Here is a 19,225-nt window from a genome sequence, read left to right on the forward strand (position 1 = left end):
GAATGAGAGAGCGAGAATAAACGAGGACCGCCCGGCCCCGATCAGACTTAAATTCACAACTCAACCCCTCTAGAGAGCCGAACGTGCCTAGCTCTCTCGAGGGATGTCAGTTTATGAGACTTCGTTATCCTGGAATATACGAATACACGCATTTGCAATCTCATCACAAAAAACACTTCATTACGATCACTCAGACTTTCTCGCATGGCATTTTTTCACTGAGTTAAACTGCAACTGAATTTTTCCAGCTTGGGGGCTTTCGGAGATTACCATCGCTGCGAAGGCTCCCGGATAATGTCGTGTAATGTTTCAACAATACGCTGGAACGTTACACGCCACCGAGCGAGGAGTTTCGAGCCTTCGCGATGCGAGTTTTTTTTCGTTTCCTGGATTTATTCCTGCCATCATCGCTCCGATTTCAATAAAAATAGCGTTAAACTTGACGAAGGATTCTGATGATTTTGGGATAAATTAATCAGTGAAACTTGAGCACGTTCGAAGCAGATCGAAAGAATTCGTAATAATGCACATTTTGCATTTTTAGTAGTATTTCGATAAAAATAACGTTAAACTTGACGAAGGATTCTGATGATTTTGGGATAAATTAATCAATGAAGCTTGAGCACATTCGAAGCAGATTGAAATGCAAAATGTGCATTTTTACGAATTCTTTCGATCTGCTTCGAATATGCGTGCTGCGGGAATACAGTGGAACTTTTGATTTCTACGGGCAGAGAATCGAATGCGAACTCACCGAACGTGGCGTCGCGGCAGGGGCGGTGGGACGGGGTTGTGAAAGTTATCCATCATGGAGTAAGGATCGTGTTCGTTGGACTTTCGATCCATACTGTCGAGCTTATCGAGCCTGAGTAATTCAGCTTCGCGAGGTGAATGGAGCTCACAGTGAGCTACGTGGAGTAAAGGTCTTAGGGACGAGCCACCGTCGCATCTTTGTTGTTGTTGCTGGTGCTGTTGTTGCTGGTTTTGGTGCCGCTGAAGCGGACCAATCACGTGGTGGTCCGTACCATCCGTTGAGCGTTGTTCTTCGCCCCAGACTTCGAATTCACCCGCCGCTGAATAGTCACCAAAACCGCCGTTACCCTTCACCGTTGCACCCTTGATTAACCGTTTGCGATTTAAATCGTTTGCTATTCGTAGCGGTATCAAACCTCCTTGGCAAGACAGCACGATGTTTTCACTTATTTTTTCCTCTTTCTTCTCAACCCTCCTCCCCCCTTCCGCCCCCCCGCCCGCGCTCTTAACGCCCTTTTTAGCCTTCTCCCTTTCGCTCCTTCGCACTTTTAAATGCCCTTCTAGATCTCGGTATAACGAGAACGGAAAAATGTTACTTCGCTTCGTCTCAGAGGCCTTCAGCGTTGCCCACTTTCATGCGATTCGCGATTGTCTTTATCTCAACGTCGCGATCCCGATCGAGTCTTTTTACCCCAATTTATTAAATTCCCACTAATTTTCACTTCGCTGACCGTTCTTCCACCCCTTTTTTGACCTTCTTCCCGGAAGTTGCCAAAGTCTTGTCTCGATTCGAATGACTACTCGATTCCTCAAGATTTTGGAGCAACGCACTCGCTCACAGCCTCATACACACGGGAGAAACAGGGCTTCGAAAAGCCCCCGAGTCCAAACTTTCTTATCGATCTGCCAACACCACGAAACTTTGAACTTTGAAACTCGATTTATTCTCCGGTGCACAAGCGAGCGCGAGATTTCTCATCGATCGAAAGAGCCGAAGAGAGAGAGCGAGGAGGAGAGGTTTAAAAAATCATCAAAATTTAGCGTTTTCACTCATTTTACAGATAACTCGTTGATGCTTTTATTCAGACTTTGAGGATTCTCAGGAGTCTCTGACTTTTCAATCAAACTTTCTTTCGATCCTATTATCTTTCACAATGCACTCAACGCTTGAAAAACCTTCACTTCACATGACTATGAAAATCCACAGGGCAAAATGGCGCTTTCCTCGTTTTAAACTTCCTCTCACTTTCGTTGTCGATGCACATCGATTCAAGAAATTCACCAGTGTCCACTTCAACTTTTCAATTTCAATGATCAACCATTCCTCCCGTTATCGGTAGTTTCTTTCGAGTTTTCTCGTTACCATACACAATTGAGGTTCGCCACAAAAAGAACCTCGTTTTCGATAAATCTAGAGAACATTAACAGCTTTGCGGATTACTGTCTCGAATTTGGCAAGTTTATTTTGACTAATTGGAACTCCGTCAAGGGGTGGAACAAAAATTCCATTGAAGGAACTTCTCTGAGAGCTTTCAACCCGGACGTTTCGACACGAGGGACGAAAATTTCTTTTTGCCATCGAGATGGACACGGAAATTAAGCTTTACTACGATTTCCATGCAAAGATACGAAATCCAGTGTCTCAAGAGTCCCTTCGGAGGGTTTCGACTAAAAAATGAAAAATCATTACGAATCCCGTTCAGTCTATTCTTAGCCCGGTCTATTATTAACAATCGTGCTATTCCGCGCTGGATACAATCGCGAACTAGGTCCAGCGAGCTGTCGCTGCAGCGGGTAGTTTAAGGGGGTGAAGAACCAGAGTGTAGGGCAAAAAAGAAGTTGCAGTCGGTCGAACAAACAAGAAAAAAGTACAATTTCTTCATCGGTTTACCACAGCGAAGATGACATTTGCGTTCAATTATTGAGCGGTTTTTCAGGAGACTGAAAAACTGAAATTGCTGCTCCAAATCCTGGGCAATGAAAATTTCGGTATTTTTTATAATTCTTATGACAGAAAAATTCGTCTGTCAATAATTGGCTCGAGTAAACACAATTTTTCAATCTTCAATCAATCTCGTTGAAGCATTTTTTCGAATGGAACTTCTAAGCATGAAAAATCAATCGATTTGATGATTTTTTTGCCTCTTGAGCGTCTCTCCACCTACGATTCGGTTTCTTAGCGTAATTAAACGTGATTCTGAACTAAATTCGATAGTATGCAGTCTCGCATGTACGTTAATGCACGTAGATATAAAGAAGAGAAAGAGAGAGAGCGGGAGAGAGGGACGGGGATGGCTGGAAGGGGTTGAAAGGTCGGCTTTCTCCGGGTTTTCCGTGAAAACCCAATTTCCACGGAAACGTGTAAGCGCGGGTGAGGGAGAGTGTCACCGGCGATTAAGCCGGGTTGTAGGAGCGCGCAGTTTGGAAGCTCGGGGAAAACCTAATTGGGTCACGGGAGCTTGCTGCGCCGCGATGAAAATCCGCGGGGAAGGTACATTGGCCCTTGAAACGTCGCTGACTTGACACGCACACCGAAGTCACCCTCGCATGTGCAGCGAACCTTTTCGACGAGAAGCAGCGTCAGATGGAGCGAGTAAAAAGCCGCGGGCAAAAGGTTGAAAAGACCGGTGGCTTTCACAGAGATTCAGGGAAACTGGCCCGTTGAGGAAAGTAACGATGCGGAAGTTCATCTGCGCTTCGGACTCGATAAAAACAAATGGCGATGATCAAAATGTAATTTACTCCCGAGGATAATAAAATCGTTCCAAGTGCTCGGGAGCGTCAATGTCGAAGTGAAAAACCGTCGTTTCCAGGCATCCGTAAAATGCGCGGTGTCGAAAGCTCTCAGATTTCGGTGAACGGGGCCCAAGGAAATACCTCGTTCGCTCGGAGAGTCAGGGATCGTAACGGCTAATTGGTCGAAGCCTCAATTCATCATTTATTTCGTCACACCCTTGATCACTGATTTGAATCTCGAAAATACGAATTTTAATGAGCGAGCGAAAATAATTCGCTCGGTTTTTCCAGCTACGTATCGTTACGGTCGCGTGTTACGACGAAACTCGATGCGACATCCGGCCGCGGCAGAAGCGGATCAAAGACTAGAGGCCACGGCGGCACAACGCCCGGCACGAAGTGACACTGGCCCTCCCCACCACCTCGCAGCGCTCGAGCGCATGTGCCGACTACCCTTCGAGCGCGCTCGCTCTCTTTGCGTCCCCGCACCGCTCGCTCACCCGTCGCTTTTTTCTCTGTTCCTCCCATCGAGCTCCTCGCTCCATCGCTTTTTATCTTGCTCTTTCTTAGGGCAGGGGCGCATCGTGTACGGGCTTTTCGCCCCTCCATATAACATTGGTAGTATGTAGTACTCGTCGAAAATGCCCCCGTCGCTTTAGCATCGCTGCTCGCTCTCTCTCTCTCTCGTATTCTCTTCGTGTCTCTCGCAGGGCTGCTACGAGCCTCGGAAGTGAGCGCCTCCGTTCGGTCGATCCGATCACTATGCCAGATACAACGATGATTTGTACGCAAAATTATTCTTCGAACAGGCCATTTCTTATTCTCTTTTGGCATTATCCTAAACATTTTTTCCTCTCTTAATTTATTCGAGCTCGAACTCTTTTTAATCGGATTTTTAATGAATTTTTGAAGAGTCTTTTCCTTGGGGGGGATTCGTCGTGCCGACGAATCGGGACGATCGTGCATGCTGCGTGGAGGGAAAGAAAAAGTGCGAGTATAACGAAGAATTTTCGAAAATGCGTTGACTGCGAGGAGCAAGGGAAGAGGACCAGGAAAACTCGAGCTTCCTTTGGCGGAGCTCGTACTTCGGAAAAGCCTCTTTGGCACGAGAGGGAGAAAAGTAAGCAGTCGCTCACGTTGTGTAAACACACGTGAATCATCTCTGCTCTTATGTGCGGTATCGGTGTAGAATTCGGGCGCTCGTGTCCCTCCGCTCTCGCTGTATGGGCCTTCGAACGTCAAAATGACACGTCCGTAATTGTTATAATCATCTTCCTCTGTCTCCTTATTTACAGAAGAAGCACGCAGGCTCGTACGAAAAGTAGTCCCACTCGAGATCGTGGCTGAAAGAGACCGAGCGAGTTCGATGCGTCGCGCGAGTTTTTTAAAGTCGAAATTAAGGGCTCAGGCGTGATTCAATATCGACGATCACTGCGAAAGCAGAATCCGTGTATTAGAAAATTCCTGAGGGACACTCGCGGAGAGTTTTTCTTTCGAACGTAGCGCCGATTTTTTTTCTTCGAGTCCTTATGAAGGGTACCCGAAGCCGAGGATGGGGAAATGAATTAATTGCACGAAGCGATCTACCAGCCCTGCCTCGTTTCTGACTAATTACTATTCGGCTGCAAATAATTGGATTCCTATTAAATTGGGAACAATGAAAAAATGTATTGTACGCGAGTCCGTGAATCCAGGGGGTCGGAGGAAATAAAAAAACGCTTGTGTTTCACGTTAAATAGCCCATGCATAGTTACGGTATCATTGCTCCACGCTCAAGCTCGTTTTACATTCAGGTGGTGTATCCGTGTACAGTCTATGTTTTGCACAGACGTTCAGGGCGTTTCTATCCCGCACGCGTCACGAATTCGTAAGATCTGCATCAAGAGTTCTACTTCCCACTCGATTTTCTCGCTTCTATATTTCGCATCGTTGAAATTCTTTGCTATTATCATACTTCTCGTGAATATATTTTCAGTTTCGGTTCACCCTGATCATACACCTCCAGCAATATTCATGAATTTAGGGCAGAACTCATCGGAATAATCGGTCAACAAAATTCGTGCTCTGTTTCTTCCGAAAAAAAATCATTTTCTAACGAATCGAATTTGATGAGCGATTGATTATCAGTAATTAAAATTTTTATTCAATAAATAATCTGTTATTACATTTTGTATATTTTATATAATAATAAAAATGTAGAATAATTAAAATTAAAATAAAATAATCATTCAAAAATTTTCGTATCGAATTCGTGTAGTTAAAAGAAAAACACTTGTCAAGATAAGAGATAATTTCAATGAAAAATCATTATTTCCAGAATGGGTAAATTGTTGGGGAAATTGTTGTAAAAAATAAATAAAAAAGTTGAACATGTAATTAATAAATAATAATTAATAGTAATAATAAAAATGTCGAATAATTGAAATAAAAAATAAAGTAAAAGTTGAAAATTTGTCTTATCGAATTGGTGCGTAATTAAATAAAAACATCTGTTAAGATAATCGATGATTTCAATGAAAAATCGTTCATCGTTCCAGGACGGAATATTGTTTCTAAAACTCGTTACTTGTGAGAGATAAAAAAATCGCTGACGCGAAAATTCCAGTGATAATTTTGATATTTGACCCAAGAGTGCTGTAACGATTAAAGAGATGAATGCGACAAAGGGAAGTATGAGGGAGAGAAGTCAAACGTTATTTATGAAAGGGTTTATCGAAGTCCGTAGGATCGTATTACCATCGAGAGTAGCAGCGAACTTTGTCACAGAATAATCAGCAACTCTACTGTGAATAAAAAAAGTTAAAAAAAATACTTACTTAATCCAATGAAAGTTCGTTAGTGTTTGAGATTTAATTTCATTCGATACAATAGCTTCTCGTCCAAGTTTCCAATACTGTAATTACGGATTTGCATAGCCTTCATTTAATTCATACTAATTCCGGAACCGATACGAATTTTCTCTTTTTGGCTTAAGCCTCGTCACGTATTTGGATTTTATGAAAAGCCCGCGATCGATTGGAACTAACTTTTCTGTTTTTTGCCCACTTACTTTGCAGCAAAATTTTGGCGAACATCGCTGAATCGATGTTTATCCGATTGCTTGGAGGGCGCCATAATGAAGTATAGCGTCTCGGATCTTCGAAATCGATCCCTTGCGACGATAAAATGCCCGGAATTTTCGTCGACTATGAAATATTCAGGGGGAGTGAGATGCAGAAAAGCGGAAAAACGTTTGGTGAGTGGGAAGTAAGTAGAGTCGGTGAGAGAATTCGAGATCATTCTTCGGATCGGCGAATTCTCGTTGGAATTTAGCGTCCCAAAGCAGCGACAGCACACACGTCGTGTGTTATTCGGAAGGATGAAGCGCGGCGGGATGCAGCACGAAGGACAACATTTCTAGAGGTCCGTAAAGGTTTTGTGAAAGCAAAGCGCGAACGAGAGGCATGCACGCGAAACTGAAATCTTGCGCGCACGAAGCACGCAGCGAGGGAGGGTATTGCGCACCGCGCGGGGGAGAGAAAATTCGCGACGGTGGGTCCTTTGATGTCGTTAAACCGAAAACCTCCGTAAACGATGGCCTCGCGCCAGTGCAGCTTGTTTGTACGCGGGAAACGAAGAGGGAGGAGGATGGAAACAGAAGCTTTGCTCGCGTACGCGACGGAGGAATATGTACAAGGTGAACGGAAAATCGCGGCGCAGGCGGGAAAGTTTCGGGGCAAGAAATCTTCAGGGATCGATACAGCGTCGATGGGCTATTGATTCGGCGACGAGAATCCAAGGGAGAGCACAGAACTCCGCTTCGCTGCTTCGGATTTGACGAAAAGCCGCAACGGAATCGAGGCTATCGCTAAATAATTAATTCCCCTTGGAGGGTGGTGCACCGAAGCGAAAAATACGGGCAAAGACTTTTTTCTTCAAAATGTCACGATCCATGCCAGCCTATCAATATCTAACGCGACTTCGCGGACACTTTGTGTACCGAAAGGGTACAGGCTGTTTGCACAGCACAAACGGATACACGTACGCAGGGGATTTCGAACGGGCGTGCTGGTACGGGGCGCTTCTCTCGCGTTGACTTCGCATCCTCGCGTTTCTAACTCTCCCTCTGCGGAGCTCCTCGCCTGCTCCTGCTCCTCCCCAGCTCAGCCACCTTCTCCTTGAGCTCCCTCACTTCTCAACAACATCGAGAAATCTTCTCGTGCGCGACATTAACCAAAATCTCTCGAAGCATCTACGACAGCGATTCGCTATAAATATAAACTCGAGCCCGCCTCGCCCGTGCCGGTGTGTGCGCGTTCGTTTTCGTCGCGAAAATGCCGGGAAAATATTTTTGACCTCTAGCCCCGGGGACGCGCCGTGAAAGCTTTTAGGATGTGGCGTTTTATTTGTGTGCGTATAGCTATGTTTTTACGTACTTTTCACGAGGGAAGGGTTTTATGCACTACGAGAATCTCTGGGTAAACGTTCGTCTGGATTTTCCATGAAATTTCCCAGCTTGAGAAAAATCTTTCATAAACTTTTCGTGTCTCGTCTCTGATACACTTTTTTTTCTCTTCGTGTATTTATACCTGGTTTTAAAGTCAATTTCGTGGACAGCTTTTCATCTCTATTTTTGGGTGTTTATTTTCGCGCAGGGAGACCGCGAAACGGGGGGCGCGTAATGAGTGAGGAAGTTCAGATTTTCACGAGGGTCGTTGTTGTCGTTGTTCCATTCCATTTTTTCGTCTGATCGCACACATGAAACACTACGATGGCTGAAATATTTTGGGACATTTCAATCCGAGTGATCCGATGAAAACGGGGCACGGAATCGTCGAAAAAATTTCTATCGAATTTCACGTGGTTGGCTCGGGAAAACGAAACTTTAACCTCGATTTGATTTATCCTTGCGACGGCGGGTGTAAATCAAATTTTCATGACGTCAAATTTTTCCCCCCTCAAAGCGGATCATCTCTCTGTTCCCATTTTTCAGGATCCAACGCTTATGCGCTCCAATCTCTAGAAGAGCGACGCAAAATGAAGAAAATTTATCGACAATAAAGCGACCTCGCCATATTTACGAAGATTTATAAAAAAAGAGAGAACATTATGGCACTTTGTTGGCTAGATCCACAGTAATATGAGCACACAAAAAATACAACAATGAGATAAAAATGTGACACTTCCCTAGTACGGTTCGTCGATGCGTTTAATTCAATATTTTTCTCCTTATATTTTTTATAATTCGACTTTCACGTTGGAAAGTTCCGAGAAATTTGCTGTTATTTTCAGCTCCTTGATACCGCACGGCAGTTCAAACACGACGACAAAAAGAGGGGCAAAAACGTTTGAATGAAGAATGAGGAGATCGATAGTTCTCGTGAGGTCTTCTGGGGTGGAGATGACACAAGTCGTTAAGACGATCACACGAAGCGTAACAATCGACTCGTTATACCTCCTTGTACCATTATGCAGCCTTCCCACGAAGCGTCACGATTTTTCATTGGTACTCTAAGAAAAGAAGTGCGAGCTTCGTTGTATCGATAACTGAAAGAGACTGGTCCGTCATTTCTTATACTTTAACAAGGTCTGAGAAAAACGAGGTTTGTAAATATAAAAAGGAAAAAGAAAATAGGAAGAACCAAAAATAATAGAAGAAATTGCTGTTTTTTTCCAATCCTATTCATACGTGCACACAAATTTCCATACTTAACATACAACGAATATTTCTATGTTTAGTTTTTTTCTTTCTACCAATGACAACGTCATTCTGCCTGCGTCAACGAATTCCAGTCGATGCATAGGATCCTCGTCATTAATCATGGCCACACAAAACCCTCCTCACTTCTGTCAGTCTTTTTCGTCTCCCTTTGTTCGTTCGAAAATATCTCTCCGAGTGCCTACTCACATTAATGTTAAATTTCATATTCGAACGTGATATGTGCTTGGTAATACTATTTATACGTTGCATTCCTCCTCGTTAAGGTAGTCTTCGCGTCGAAAGAGGATGCTTTGGATCGATCTGTGTGTCGTTTCATCGTCGTTTGAATATTTGTCGATACGTGTTCTATCGTCTCGGACGAGAAGTCGGAAATGCCCAAATTCTGGATTATTCGTTTAGTTATTTGAGACAAAATTTCACGAAGAAGCGTCGTTTTATTTCAACTTTGAAAATATAATTGGCTACTAGCCTAAGGATGATTGAGAGTCGAAGGGAAATTCGCGAAATTCTTTGTTTTCGAGTGTTGAACCAACAAACTGAGGATTTTCGTACACAAGCCCTCCATAAATCGGAGTATCGTTCGACGTTTGATTCCTTCCTTGGCTCCCAGGCTAAATTCTCATTGAGCATAAAGAGAACTGAGTCTAGGGCGAGAGAGTGAAAGGATAAGGGAGTGGAGAGGGATGCTAAGAATCCGATGCCAGAGTGGCGGAGAATACAAGAGGCAACTATATAACCGCGGTGGCTGCATACCCGGAGCATCGAGGGTTGAAAGGGGTTGGAGGTAAATGTCCTATCCACGTACATGCATACACATATAAGCGCGTTCGTATAGAGACGGAGCGAGCGAGGAGCTTGCCCGAAGCTTTCCGGACTGGGCTGGGGCGTTCTCTGTGCGTCGGTTCACTGCAAATAAAGCCTCACCCGCGCGCGCGCGCGCGCGCGCTCGGTTTGTTTGAAACATTGAGCAAACGTCGGTTGTTTAACCGGGCGAAGGATTTAGAGGCGGTTGCCGAACGAGCTATATGCTAAAAGTACCAATGGAAAGGAATAAAAAAAGGAGGAAGGCGAGGGAAGAAAAGCGAGAAAGGAGTTAAGGAAGTAGGTAGGAAGGGGGCAGAAAAAAGGGTAAAAAGTGAGCGAACCCACCCTTGTCCACGTGTCTTTCGGCTCCGTTCGAGCGCGATTCCTCCTTTTTCAGTCTTTCTCTTCTCTTTCTCAACTCGCGTTCATAACTGTCTCTCATTTCTCAGCAGCAGTTTCGTTTTCGATCTCCTCTTCCTCTGTCGCGCGCTGCTTCGACCTTTTAACCTGCTCCGAGTCTCGGACTCGTCGATTTTTTTTTCAACGCTCCTCTTCCCGTCTCACCTTTCGGTTGTATTGCTCCCTCAACTTTGTTTCTCCACTCGAAATTGATGGGGAAAAAAATGGAAGCTTGCATGAAAATTTACGAATTTTCCGTAACGTCACACGAAATACGGGATCTCGATCGCAAAGCGAGAATCTATTTCATTAAAATGAATTACGAATGTGTCATTGTGCAGATCGTATATCCACGCACGTGAACTCATCTGCTTCTCGAATCCATCTCGAGGAAAGTCGTTAAACCGCCTTATTTCCACGACCCCGCCCCCCCCCCTGCCCATCGCACTATAATAAATTAATTAACGAAGCCATCTCAGACGTTTATTGTCCATGGGTCTCCTCTCACTTCTCGCTCCCACCGTTTCTCACTCTCCTTAATCCAATGAAATTAACCGAGATCCTTTTCGCAACGTTCTCTCGATATTTCGCTGCCAACGCGACAACCAATAAAGCAGCCTCTCGTGCAAATATATACTCTCGAGATAATAAAGGACGAGAGTGTGTGTCCGAGAAAGTTCCACGAACGAAAGTTCCAGTCGCAGCCACGAGGGCTGCGACGATTCTAGGCCTGCAAGATCGGGTGATCGCGAAGCAAAAGTGAAGCATAAAACCGCGGCCATCGTACGAGAGTTTCAGAAATAAGTTTTCTTCCGACTCCTAATTCATCTTGAGTCATCAAATTTTTTCTTTGCTTCCTTTTTCCCAGTTTCACGGAATGACTCTAAAGACACACAAGCTGCTTTATGATCTACGAGCATCAGCCCGCGCGTATGTTTTTTACTCCTCGAGTCTCACGACGCCGCGGGCTTCACCCTCGGACATTTTTACCAGCGGGCGCGATGCATTATCGTAAAATAATTTTAAGATCAAGAGCCTCGTGTTGCAGACACGGACTCTCTACTGTCAGGCCTGATAAAAGGACCAGCAGCAACGACAGCAAGAAAACGCCAGAGTCATGTTTCACCCTCGTTGATGTGAAAGCGTGATTACGTTTCCTCCCACTATTTAACGACAGAAAAAAATGTATGTGTGTATATATAATACATCTGGTGGACCTGAACAAAGGCCCATATACTCGAGTACATAAAACAGTCTCCCTCAATTAAATTTCATGCCAGTTGCTCATACTTGAGACTCAAAGTCTCACTTTCGATCCGTTTTTTTTTATTTTTTTATTTTTTTTTTATTTCTCTTCCAATAAAATGGAAAAACGAACACATCAACGTGGCTGGAAATGTCGTGTGATGTGACACGCGTACGATAACAGCTTGTAATGGAGTCACATTTCCATAAATCACGTTTACATTCCACATGAAATTTCAGGGTTTTTATAATACTCGATTCGTTCAGAGATAAATTGGTGTCAAGAAGTGAAATACGATTTTTAATGAGGCATGGGTAAGCGAGCTGTCTTTAGCCTCCAAGCACGAAATCGCGTGCAAGAGAGAGAGAGAGAGAAGAGGAAAAATTCGAAAAGTCGATCGAAACGATCTTCATTTATTCTCAACGATTCGCTATTATCGAGTACAGATTTTTAAATTAGCAGATAAGTGTGTCACAAGCACAAATGACAAAGCTTGGAATTTAATAACCTTGTTACCATCTTTCAACTTATTATCGGTGCTCAACTTTGGATAATTGCTCAATAGATAATAGACTTTTAGATTTTCCTGATGACCGAGTAATACGAAGTTAATTAACCGCGGGAGCTGTAATTAAGGGGTCTTTCGTTTTCAGGGAACAACCTAATGTGCAAGTTCAACAACCTGACCCACTCAACCATTAACTTTACCGGGCTGTACTTTCATTGTTTTTCACGAGAGGGCTGCTATAAATTGAGAGAAATAATGATCGAGAGAGAAAATACTAGTGCTACACACTTTTCAGAAATAAAGTACCAAAATAACTTGCCTGTAAGGTAGTTACTTTTTATTATAAAAGTCCTACGAACTCTAATCTTTTAACGTTTCGTTGCACAGTATCATAGGATCGGATACGATCAATTCGAAATTCTTTATTTTCAAATTCAATTTTTAAACGAATTGCAATATTTTCTTGAACGACTCTTTTTCTCGAGGTTTGCATACAAACTGTCACTTCCCTTCGCATTTTCTTCTTCTCAGTATTCAATTATTTTAAAGAAAGTTCTTCTCATGATTGTTTTTTTTGCAATGTGAATGCGTCACATTTCAAATACGTTTTCCTTCTCATGTTTCGTTCGCACAGAGTATGAAATGCTATATTTTTTCATTTTTTTTTGCTAGACAATTCTTCCATATATTTGATCATTTTTATTGACGTTCTACACGGAGAGACTTTCATAGCAACAGAGTGTAAAAAAATAATGCAAAAGTTTGAGTTCATAGTAAATAACGCGCTGTACTATATATAAAAAATTCTTGTGCTATACGAAAAATTGCATAGTTTCGTACTTTCCCTTTTACCGCACTGAATTTAGCTCAATAACATAGCAAAATTCATGCGCCCACCAATTACACGAGGCGTTGCGAGTGTAAACGTGAAAATTAACCAGTGGCACATAGTAAAATTTCAAGCAATTTCTCCAGTCCAATTCACCAATTTTTAACATTTCGCCAAAGACACGAGTGACATTCGGATATCGCTGTACATCGTTCGATGTAAGAATGTCGCAGACCTAAATGTTGCCTGTCGTACATAGTAAAATTTGAGAGAACTGCTTTCGACATCAAAATTACTATATGCACTTTGGTGAAATGTAATAGAGTGGCGATATAGAACAGCGCTGCTACAAAACATAGCAAATTTTTCTAGCAAATTCATCCGAAATATTTCTATAAAAGTCTCTCCGTGTACTTTTTTTTTTGCTACGCTCTTCGTGCAGTAATTTCGTAGAATTATTTTGAGTTTCACGACCAGTTTCACGCGGTAATATCAGACTCCATTTTGATTGGGAAAGTGAAATTTTTTTTTGGTCAAGAGCCTAAAAACGTCGATTCGGTGTCTCAGAACTCGAGCTCGTCATTCCTAATATAACCTTCCCTGCGTCTATAGATACACAAATTTGTTGGAGGGGATGAATGTTAGGTTCTGTTGGATCGATAATAAACACAACGCGATTGGGAACGAAGAAGATTCGTTTCCACCCCGGATATTCAATAGCGCCCGTAACTGGCGTAATTACTGGCCCGGACCGGGGAAAAGTGAGCGCGAGAGGGACGAAAGGGGACGATATTTTGAGGGACTGGTCGCGCCCGGTTCTAGGGATGTCGAAATTAAGCTTCTACATTGACATTTACTTCCTGCGGGATACGTCAAACGCGTAAAGCACAGCTTGACTCCGTTGATGACGAAATTTCGATGAATTCAGCCCTTCGTGAATGAGAGAGAAGTTCAAAGGGATCGTCAGCGCGTGGTGAAAAACCGTCGTCAATTTTTTCCTCTTTTACCACCTCGTATTCGAACAGGAATTAAAATTCTATTCACCGGAGAACGGAACAAGAATAATTTCTTGTGAGCTTTGTTTGCTGAATATACGAAGCACGAGCACGCGCGTCGCTCGTTTCAGAAGTCCAATTGAAAATTTCCCGGATAATTACGACTAAAATATTGGAGTTACGCTCAATTTTGGGAGGATTTTCCTTTGAAATTCCTCCGTTAAATGAAATCACAATCGAAGAACGCTGACCCCGGGCCCTCGCAGGGGCTCTTGATTCGGCGAATGTTGGAAATGTCGAATGGACCGCAGACTTGAAGATTGTGGAGAAAAGAGAATGAGAAGAGGAAAGAATACGAGCAGACTCAGAAACCGTTTCCCCCCTCGATCGCCACGCGGACGCAATTAATAAAAGGGATGCTTTTCACCCTGCCTCCCCCTCCCCTCTCGCTCCCACCCTTCCCACTTTCTTCCTCTCTTTCTTCGTGTTCGTTTTATTCTCGAGTTTCGTTTTTCCACGTTCTTTTTCCTGGAGACGAGGATGAAATTTAGCGAATGAGGCGAGTATGAATGGGAGGAAGGAAGACGCGCGGGCGGGAAAAAACGTGAGGGGCAAGAGAGGAATGAAGGGTCGTGAGGGGGCTCGATCTCAAGGAACGTCTAGGAAAACCCTGCCAGACCTTTTTTTCCTCATTCTCTCATTTTCTTCTTCATTCCTCCTGCGAGAAGGGGTGAGGTAATTGATATGGGGGTCGAAGGGGTTGGGGAAGAGGCGCTGTGCACTGAATTGTTTGCTCGGTAAGGATTGACCGTTATACGCGATGGCGTTTCAATAGTCACCGCAGCAAACTAAAGACCATGAACACTTTCCGCCATTTTTCTCCCATCACCCAAACATCCGCCTACAAATTCCTATTTTCCTATGTCCCTTAATATCGCTCAAACCCAAATAAATTTCCTTCAATGATTCAGTTACGTGACTCATCTTTGGAGATGGAAGCGAATGAAAACTTTTCGCGAAATAATGAAGTCAGCAACCTTAAAAACCGATCCGAATCTCTATTTGGTTTCTCACAAAATGCTCCCGCATCCACGTTTACAAGAGGCCACGTACTTTTATATGATACATATTATTCGTGGCCCCAGTATGTCTCGGCTACACCATGGAATCGCATATATTGATAAACCGCACACGGGGTTTCGGTCGAGCTCACTCAACCGGATCCCTCGGCGAAGGGACGCCTAATTAATACTGCTAATATACTCCGGAACTCGCGCGAATTTGCAATGCGAGGGCGAACAAGCGAGAAACTCGATATACATGTGTGTGTGTGTGCGCACTCGAAACACGTTTGAGGAATGGGCATAAAATGCATTTTTCTTCTCGAAACACATGCTCGCCTGGCTCTCGGGCAGTCGTGTCGTATTATAAAATCTCTATCTCTCATAAATTCTGACCTCATCCAAAAAACATTCGTTCAAGCAGCCCAGGCACTCGAGCCTCGGAGATTCCTTCAATAATTTATTGACCATCGCTAAGAATTTCTCGTGCTGGGAGCGCGCTCACTCGTAACCCCGTGATGGAGATGCCCTTCGAGCCTTTCGGGCTCTGTTGAAAGGACAAAACGGGTGATCCCTCGCGTCACGATCGATGCCTCGTCATCGTCAGCTATTGTACCGTGGTAAATTACGTGATGTAAATTTCGTTTAGTACATTTGTTAGCTTTTCCAATGTGTGATTTATCCATTGATGGGATTGTGAAAAAAAATAGTTTTTTTTTTCACGTTGACTTTCGTCATTTGTCCTCATTCATCACGGATGCAGGAACGATGAAAGAATTTTGGTCGTTGGAATGTTCGGAAAACATTTCAATGAGTGCTCGATTAAACAAACGAAAAAATGTGAATGACATTTTATGAGAATTTCTATGTAAATATCTTTGATGATATTTATGAATATGATTGTGGGATCCCGTAGGGAGGCTCTGTCGATAATTTACCGACGTCGTTTCATGGACCTGCGGGTGTAATTAAAAAACCGGATTCAGGAAAGAGACATTTTTTAATGTCTTCTTTATCGGGGGCTTGTATCTTGAGATTAAGACATTACCGTCATAAATGTCGTAACTTTTTTCTAATTTATCTATGACCGCGCCACTGCTTGTGGAGGCCTTCCGAAGAATTGTGGTCTAATTTGTTTCCTCGGAATATTTCAGTCGTTGTGAGTGGTGATCGAAGCCTCCGGCTGTACAAAAAACCAGCTGCGTGCACTGTTTTCGTCCAAAATTATCGGCCTGTATTTCACTGGAAATTTGACGCAGATCCAAAATCTGCAGATTGAAAATTTATGGCTGCTCCATCCTCAGCCACGAATGGAGACTTTCGAACATCGAAATTTGTCTTAAAATGTTTCTCGTTTCGTTTCTCACGTTTTTTCTCATTGCGAGACGTTTCGAGGCTTAATCGTGCTGCGCTACCCCACTGGGATCACGGATTTTACGTCGTCGCTGTAATTCATCGACGTGCAGGGGCTCCCAGTAGGATTACTGCGAAAACAACTGCTTTTGTAGCTCCACGTAGCTTGAAAAATGAAAAAAAGAAATTGAGTCCGGGGATAAGATCGGTTTTGAGGACTTCGAAGGGATGGGGGGCTAAGAAGGAACAACATGGGAAAAAATGCTTAAAAAATGAACATCGAGTGGAATGGAAACGTCTCGGGGGCGAGGATCACAAAAAATCTGATGTGATCCGGCCCGGTTCGTCAGCTAATGTGCCCCCGACCACTTGAAAGCGATGCGATGGGGCCAGCTTCGTCCACAGTGTTTAAGGAAATCGCTTCCAGTCAGGAGCGGAAGACCTTCGAAAAAACTTATATCATAGCTCGTTGAGTGAGTGCATTCAAGAATCCGAGAAAAGGATGAAAAAAATATGGAAAAAACGGTGCATTGAGGGAAGAGTGACCTTTTCTCACGGAGAGATAACGCTCCAGCTGAGTTTGCTTTACGACCTGGAGTCCGCACCGAAGTGTTTTCGAGTTGTAAATAACATGGATGGAGGGGGAAATGGAGAGGTAAGACTCGGCTTGTTTTTTTGAACATTACCACCCGTCGATTCCTCCTTTCAGACAATCTTCTGACACGAATTTTTATATTTTCATGCTTTTGTATGTCTCCCCGGGTCTGTGGCATAATTGGTCAAATTTCATTCATTGTTTCTCACTATAAATTTATGGAATTTCATGAATATTTGAATACGAGCGGTTTCGATAGTTTTCCATGACTTAGTGAGATTCGATTGAAAATATCGTCGACGACACTTTCTCAACGAGATTTTTTCGAGTTGATTAAAACTAATAAAAAGTAAATATACAACGTGATATTGCTCCCACTGTGTCCACTGCTTTTTCTTTCCTTTGTTATTCGCTCAATGTGGAAATAATTTCATTGCATTCCAGAAATAATGTGATTAAGATCACGAGCTATAGAATTCCGGAGGCTCTGTGGAAGACCCGAAGGAGGAGCAAGAGTTAGATGAAAAACGATGGCGGATGCGAGGCTAGAATTTTGATAAGGCAATCATCGAGATCTCGAGTTTGCTATAATGGGCCACTTGCTTTTTCCCTTTTTTGTCTCCTCTCCTCTCTTAGCTCGCACTACATTTTTATATCCCATAATGGACTCTGGCGATAGTAGATTTCGTACACCCACACGTGTCAAGTTGTAAGTGGATGTGCTGTTACGTTTATATAGATTTTGTATAAAGGTACGCGGGCTAGTATCGGGGGGATAAAAGTTGGACAAAAGTAGATAACGAGTTGGGGCTGCGGATTACGAAGGAAAGCGGAGACAGTGGAAAGAGGAAAAGGATGAAAAGCATTACGCATGCCACACGACGAGGGGGTGCATTCCCGGGCCCTTAAACGCACAAGTAAAAGGCAGCCATCTCGCCGGCCCTTTTTTCGTTCCCTTATAATCGAAAAAGAAATGCCTTTGGCGTGCAAAAGCAAAAGATCGGATCGAATCTAGCGACGAGTAGTTTGCCCCTCCTGAATGAATGACGCACACGCTGCACTCTCCCATTCCTCGTTGTCCACAACACATAAACGATCAATTTTTTTGCGACTCTATCCAGCACCCCCCTTCGCAGAATGTTTCACAGAATGAACTCGTCGTCACGATCTATAAATGCACATATAAAAATGTGGCTGCTGCACACACGACGGGCGCGCATCGTCTTACATTCGCGACGCACACACGAATTCCATTCCGGACGCAATAATATTGCGACGATCCATCTTCACGTCAATAAAACATCTGGCCCTCTCAGTTCGTTCCCCCTTACATATACGTACGAGTCTCTTCTCCCTTTTCGCCACCCCCGCGAGCACCCTCGTCTTCCCCTTTTCCTATCTTCTAGTTTATTGAGTTTCTACGCTTTTTTTGCACTTTTCCAATCACTCCAATTACCTCGGAACGTTGAAAGGAGCATTGAAGTATGATGGAAGTGAAAAATAATTACAGTTTCTTCCTTCTTATTGCTACTGTCGTTGTTGTTCGCACCGTAAAGTGGAAAACACGCGAAGACTCGCGCGAGTTCAAACAAAATAAAATTTAAAAAAAAATTAAAAAAAAAAAGAAAAAAAAAAGAACAACGTACGAGATAAAAGATATGAGAAAGGGAGAAAAAGGCAAACGGGGGGGAAAGAAAAATATGACTGAAAGGGTTGAAAATGCCATGCACCACTGTCGAGCGACTTTCCATAACAAATGCAATAACATTACCATCGGAGCTCAAAGCTAAATTAATGGATATTATTCCTCATACGTGTGTTCATAAGCCCTCCTCGACGACTTTTGCCTTGTTTATGGCTCCGCACACCCACCCTTTACGTATACAGTTGTCTATCTCGGTGTACTTTATGCATGAAAGAAGCCACGTTAAAATCCTAGGGAGCTCTCTGAAAATAAAAGGCGAAATAGGGGCTCGGCTCGACCGGAGAAAGAACCGCTTAATAGCTCGAGTTACCTGCTGCTCGTTGCATTCATTCATGCATGCATCCACGGTGCAGTTTTCTCCATTCCTTCCTAATCCTTCTTTCGCCTTGTATTCTTTCTCCACTTTTTTTCACTCCACTTCTCTCCAAATATTCAAACAACTTTTTTCATCAAAACAACCCTTCAACACCCTTATTCACCGCTTATTTTCCTTCCCTTTCGTTTGATGATCAAAGTATGAGCTACTTTACTTCCGTAATC

The 19,225-nt window shown here is 43.4% G+C and overlaps 1 protein-coding gene across 8 annotated transcripts in view; it reads right to left on the reverse strand.

The window, feature by feature from the left end:
• The window catches only part of Ten-a (tenascin accessory), a 468,764-nt gene that overhangs the window by 76,339 nt on the left and 373,200 nt on the right, over positions 1-19,225 (reverse strand). Inside the window, exon 1 of one of the 8 annotated variants that reach the window (XM_043413141.1) lies at positions 755-1,227. The exons of the other annotated variants lie outside the window; for them this stretch is intronic. Coding sequence (XP_043269076.1) covers positions 755-846 — 92 coding nt within the window. The 5' untranslated portion in view covers positions 847-1,227. Of the gene's footprint in view, positions 1-754; positions 1,228-19,225 lie in introns of those variants that run through there. 8 annotated transcript variants of the gene reach the window in all.

The sequence above is a fragment of the Venturia canescens genome, chromosome 2, assembly GCF_019457755.1.
Source record: "Venturia canescens isolate UGA chromosome 2, ASM1945775v1, whole genome shotgun sequence".
Taxonomy (NCBI): domain Eukaryota; kingdom Metazoa; phylum Arthropoda; class Insecta; order Hymenoptera; family Ichneumonidae; genus Venturia; species Venturia canescens.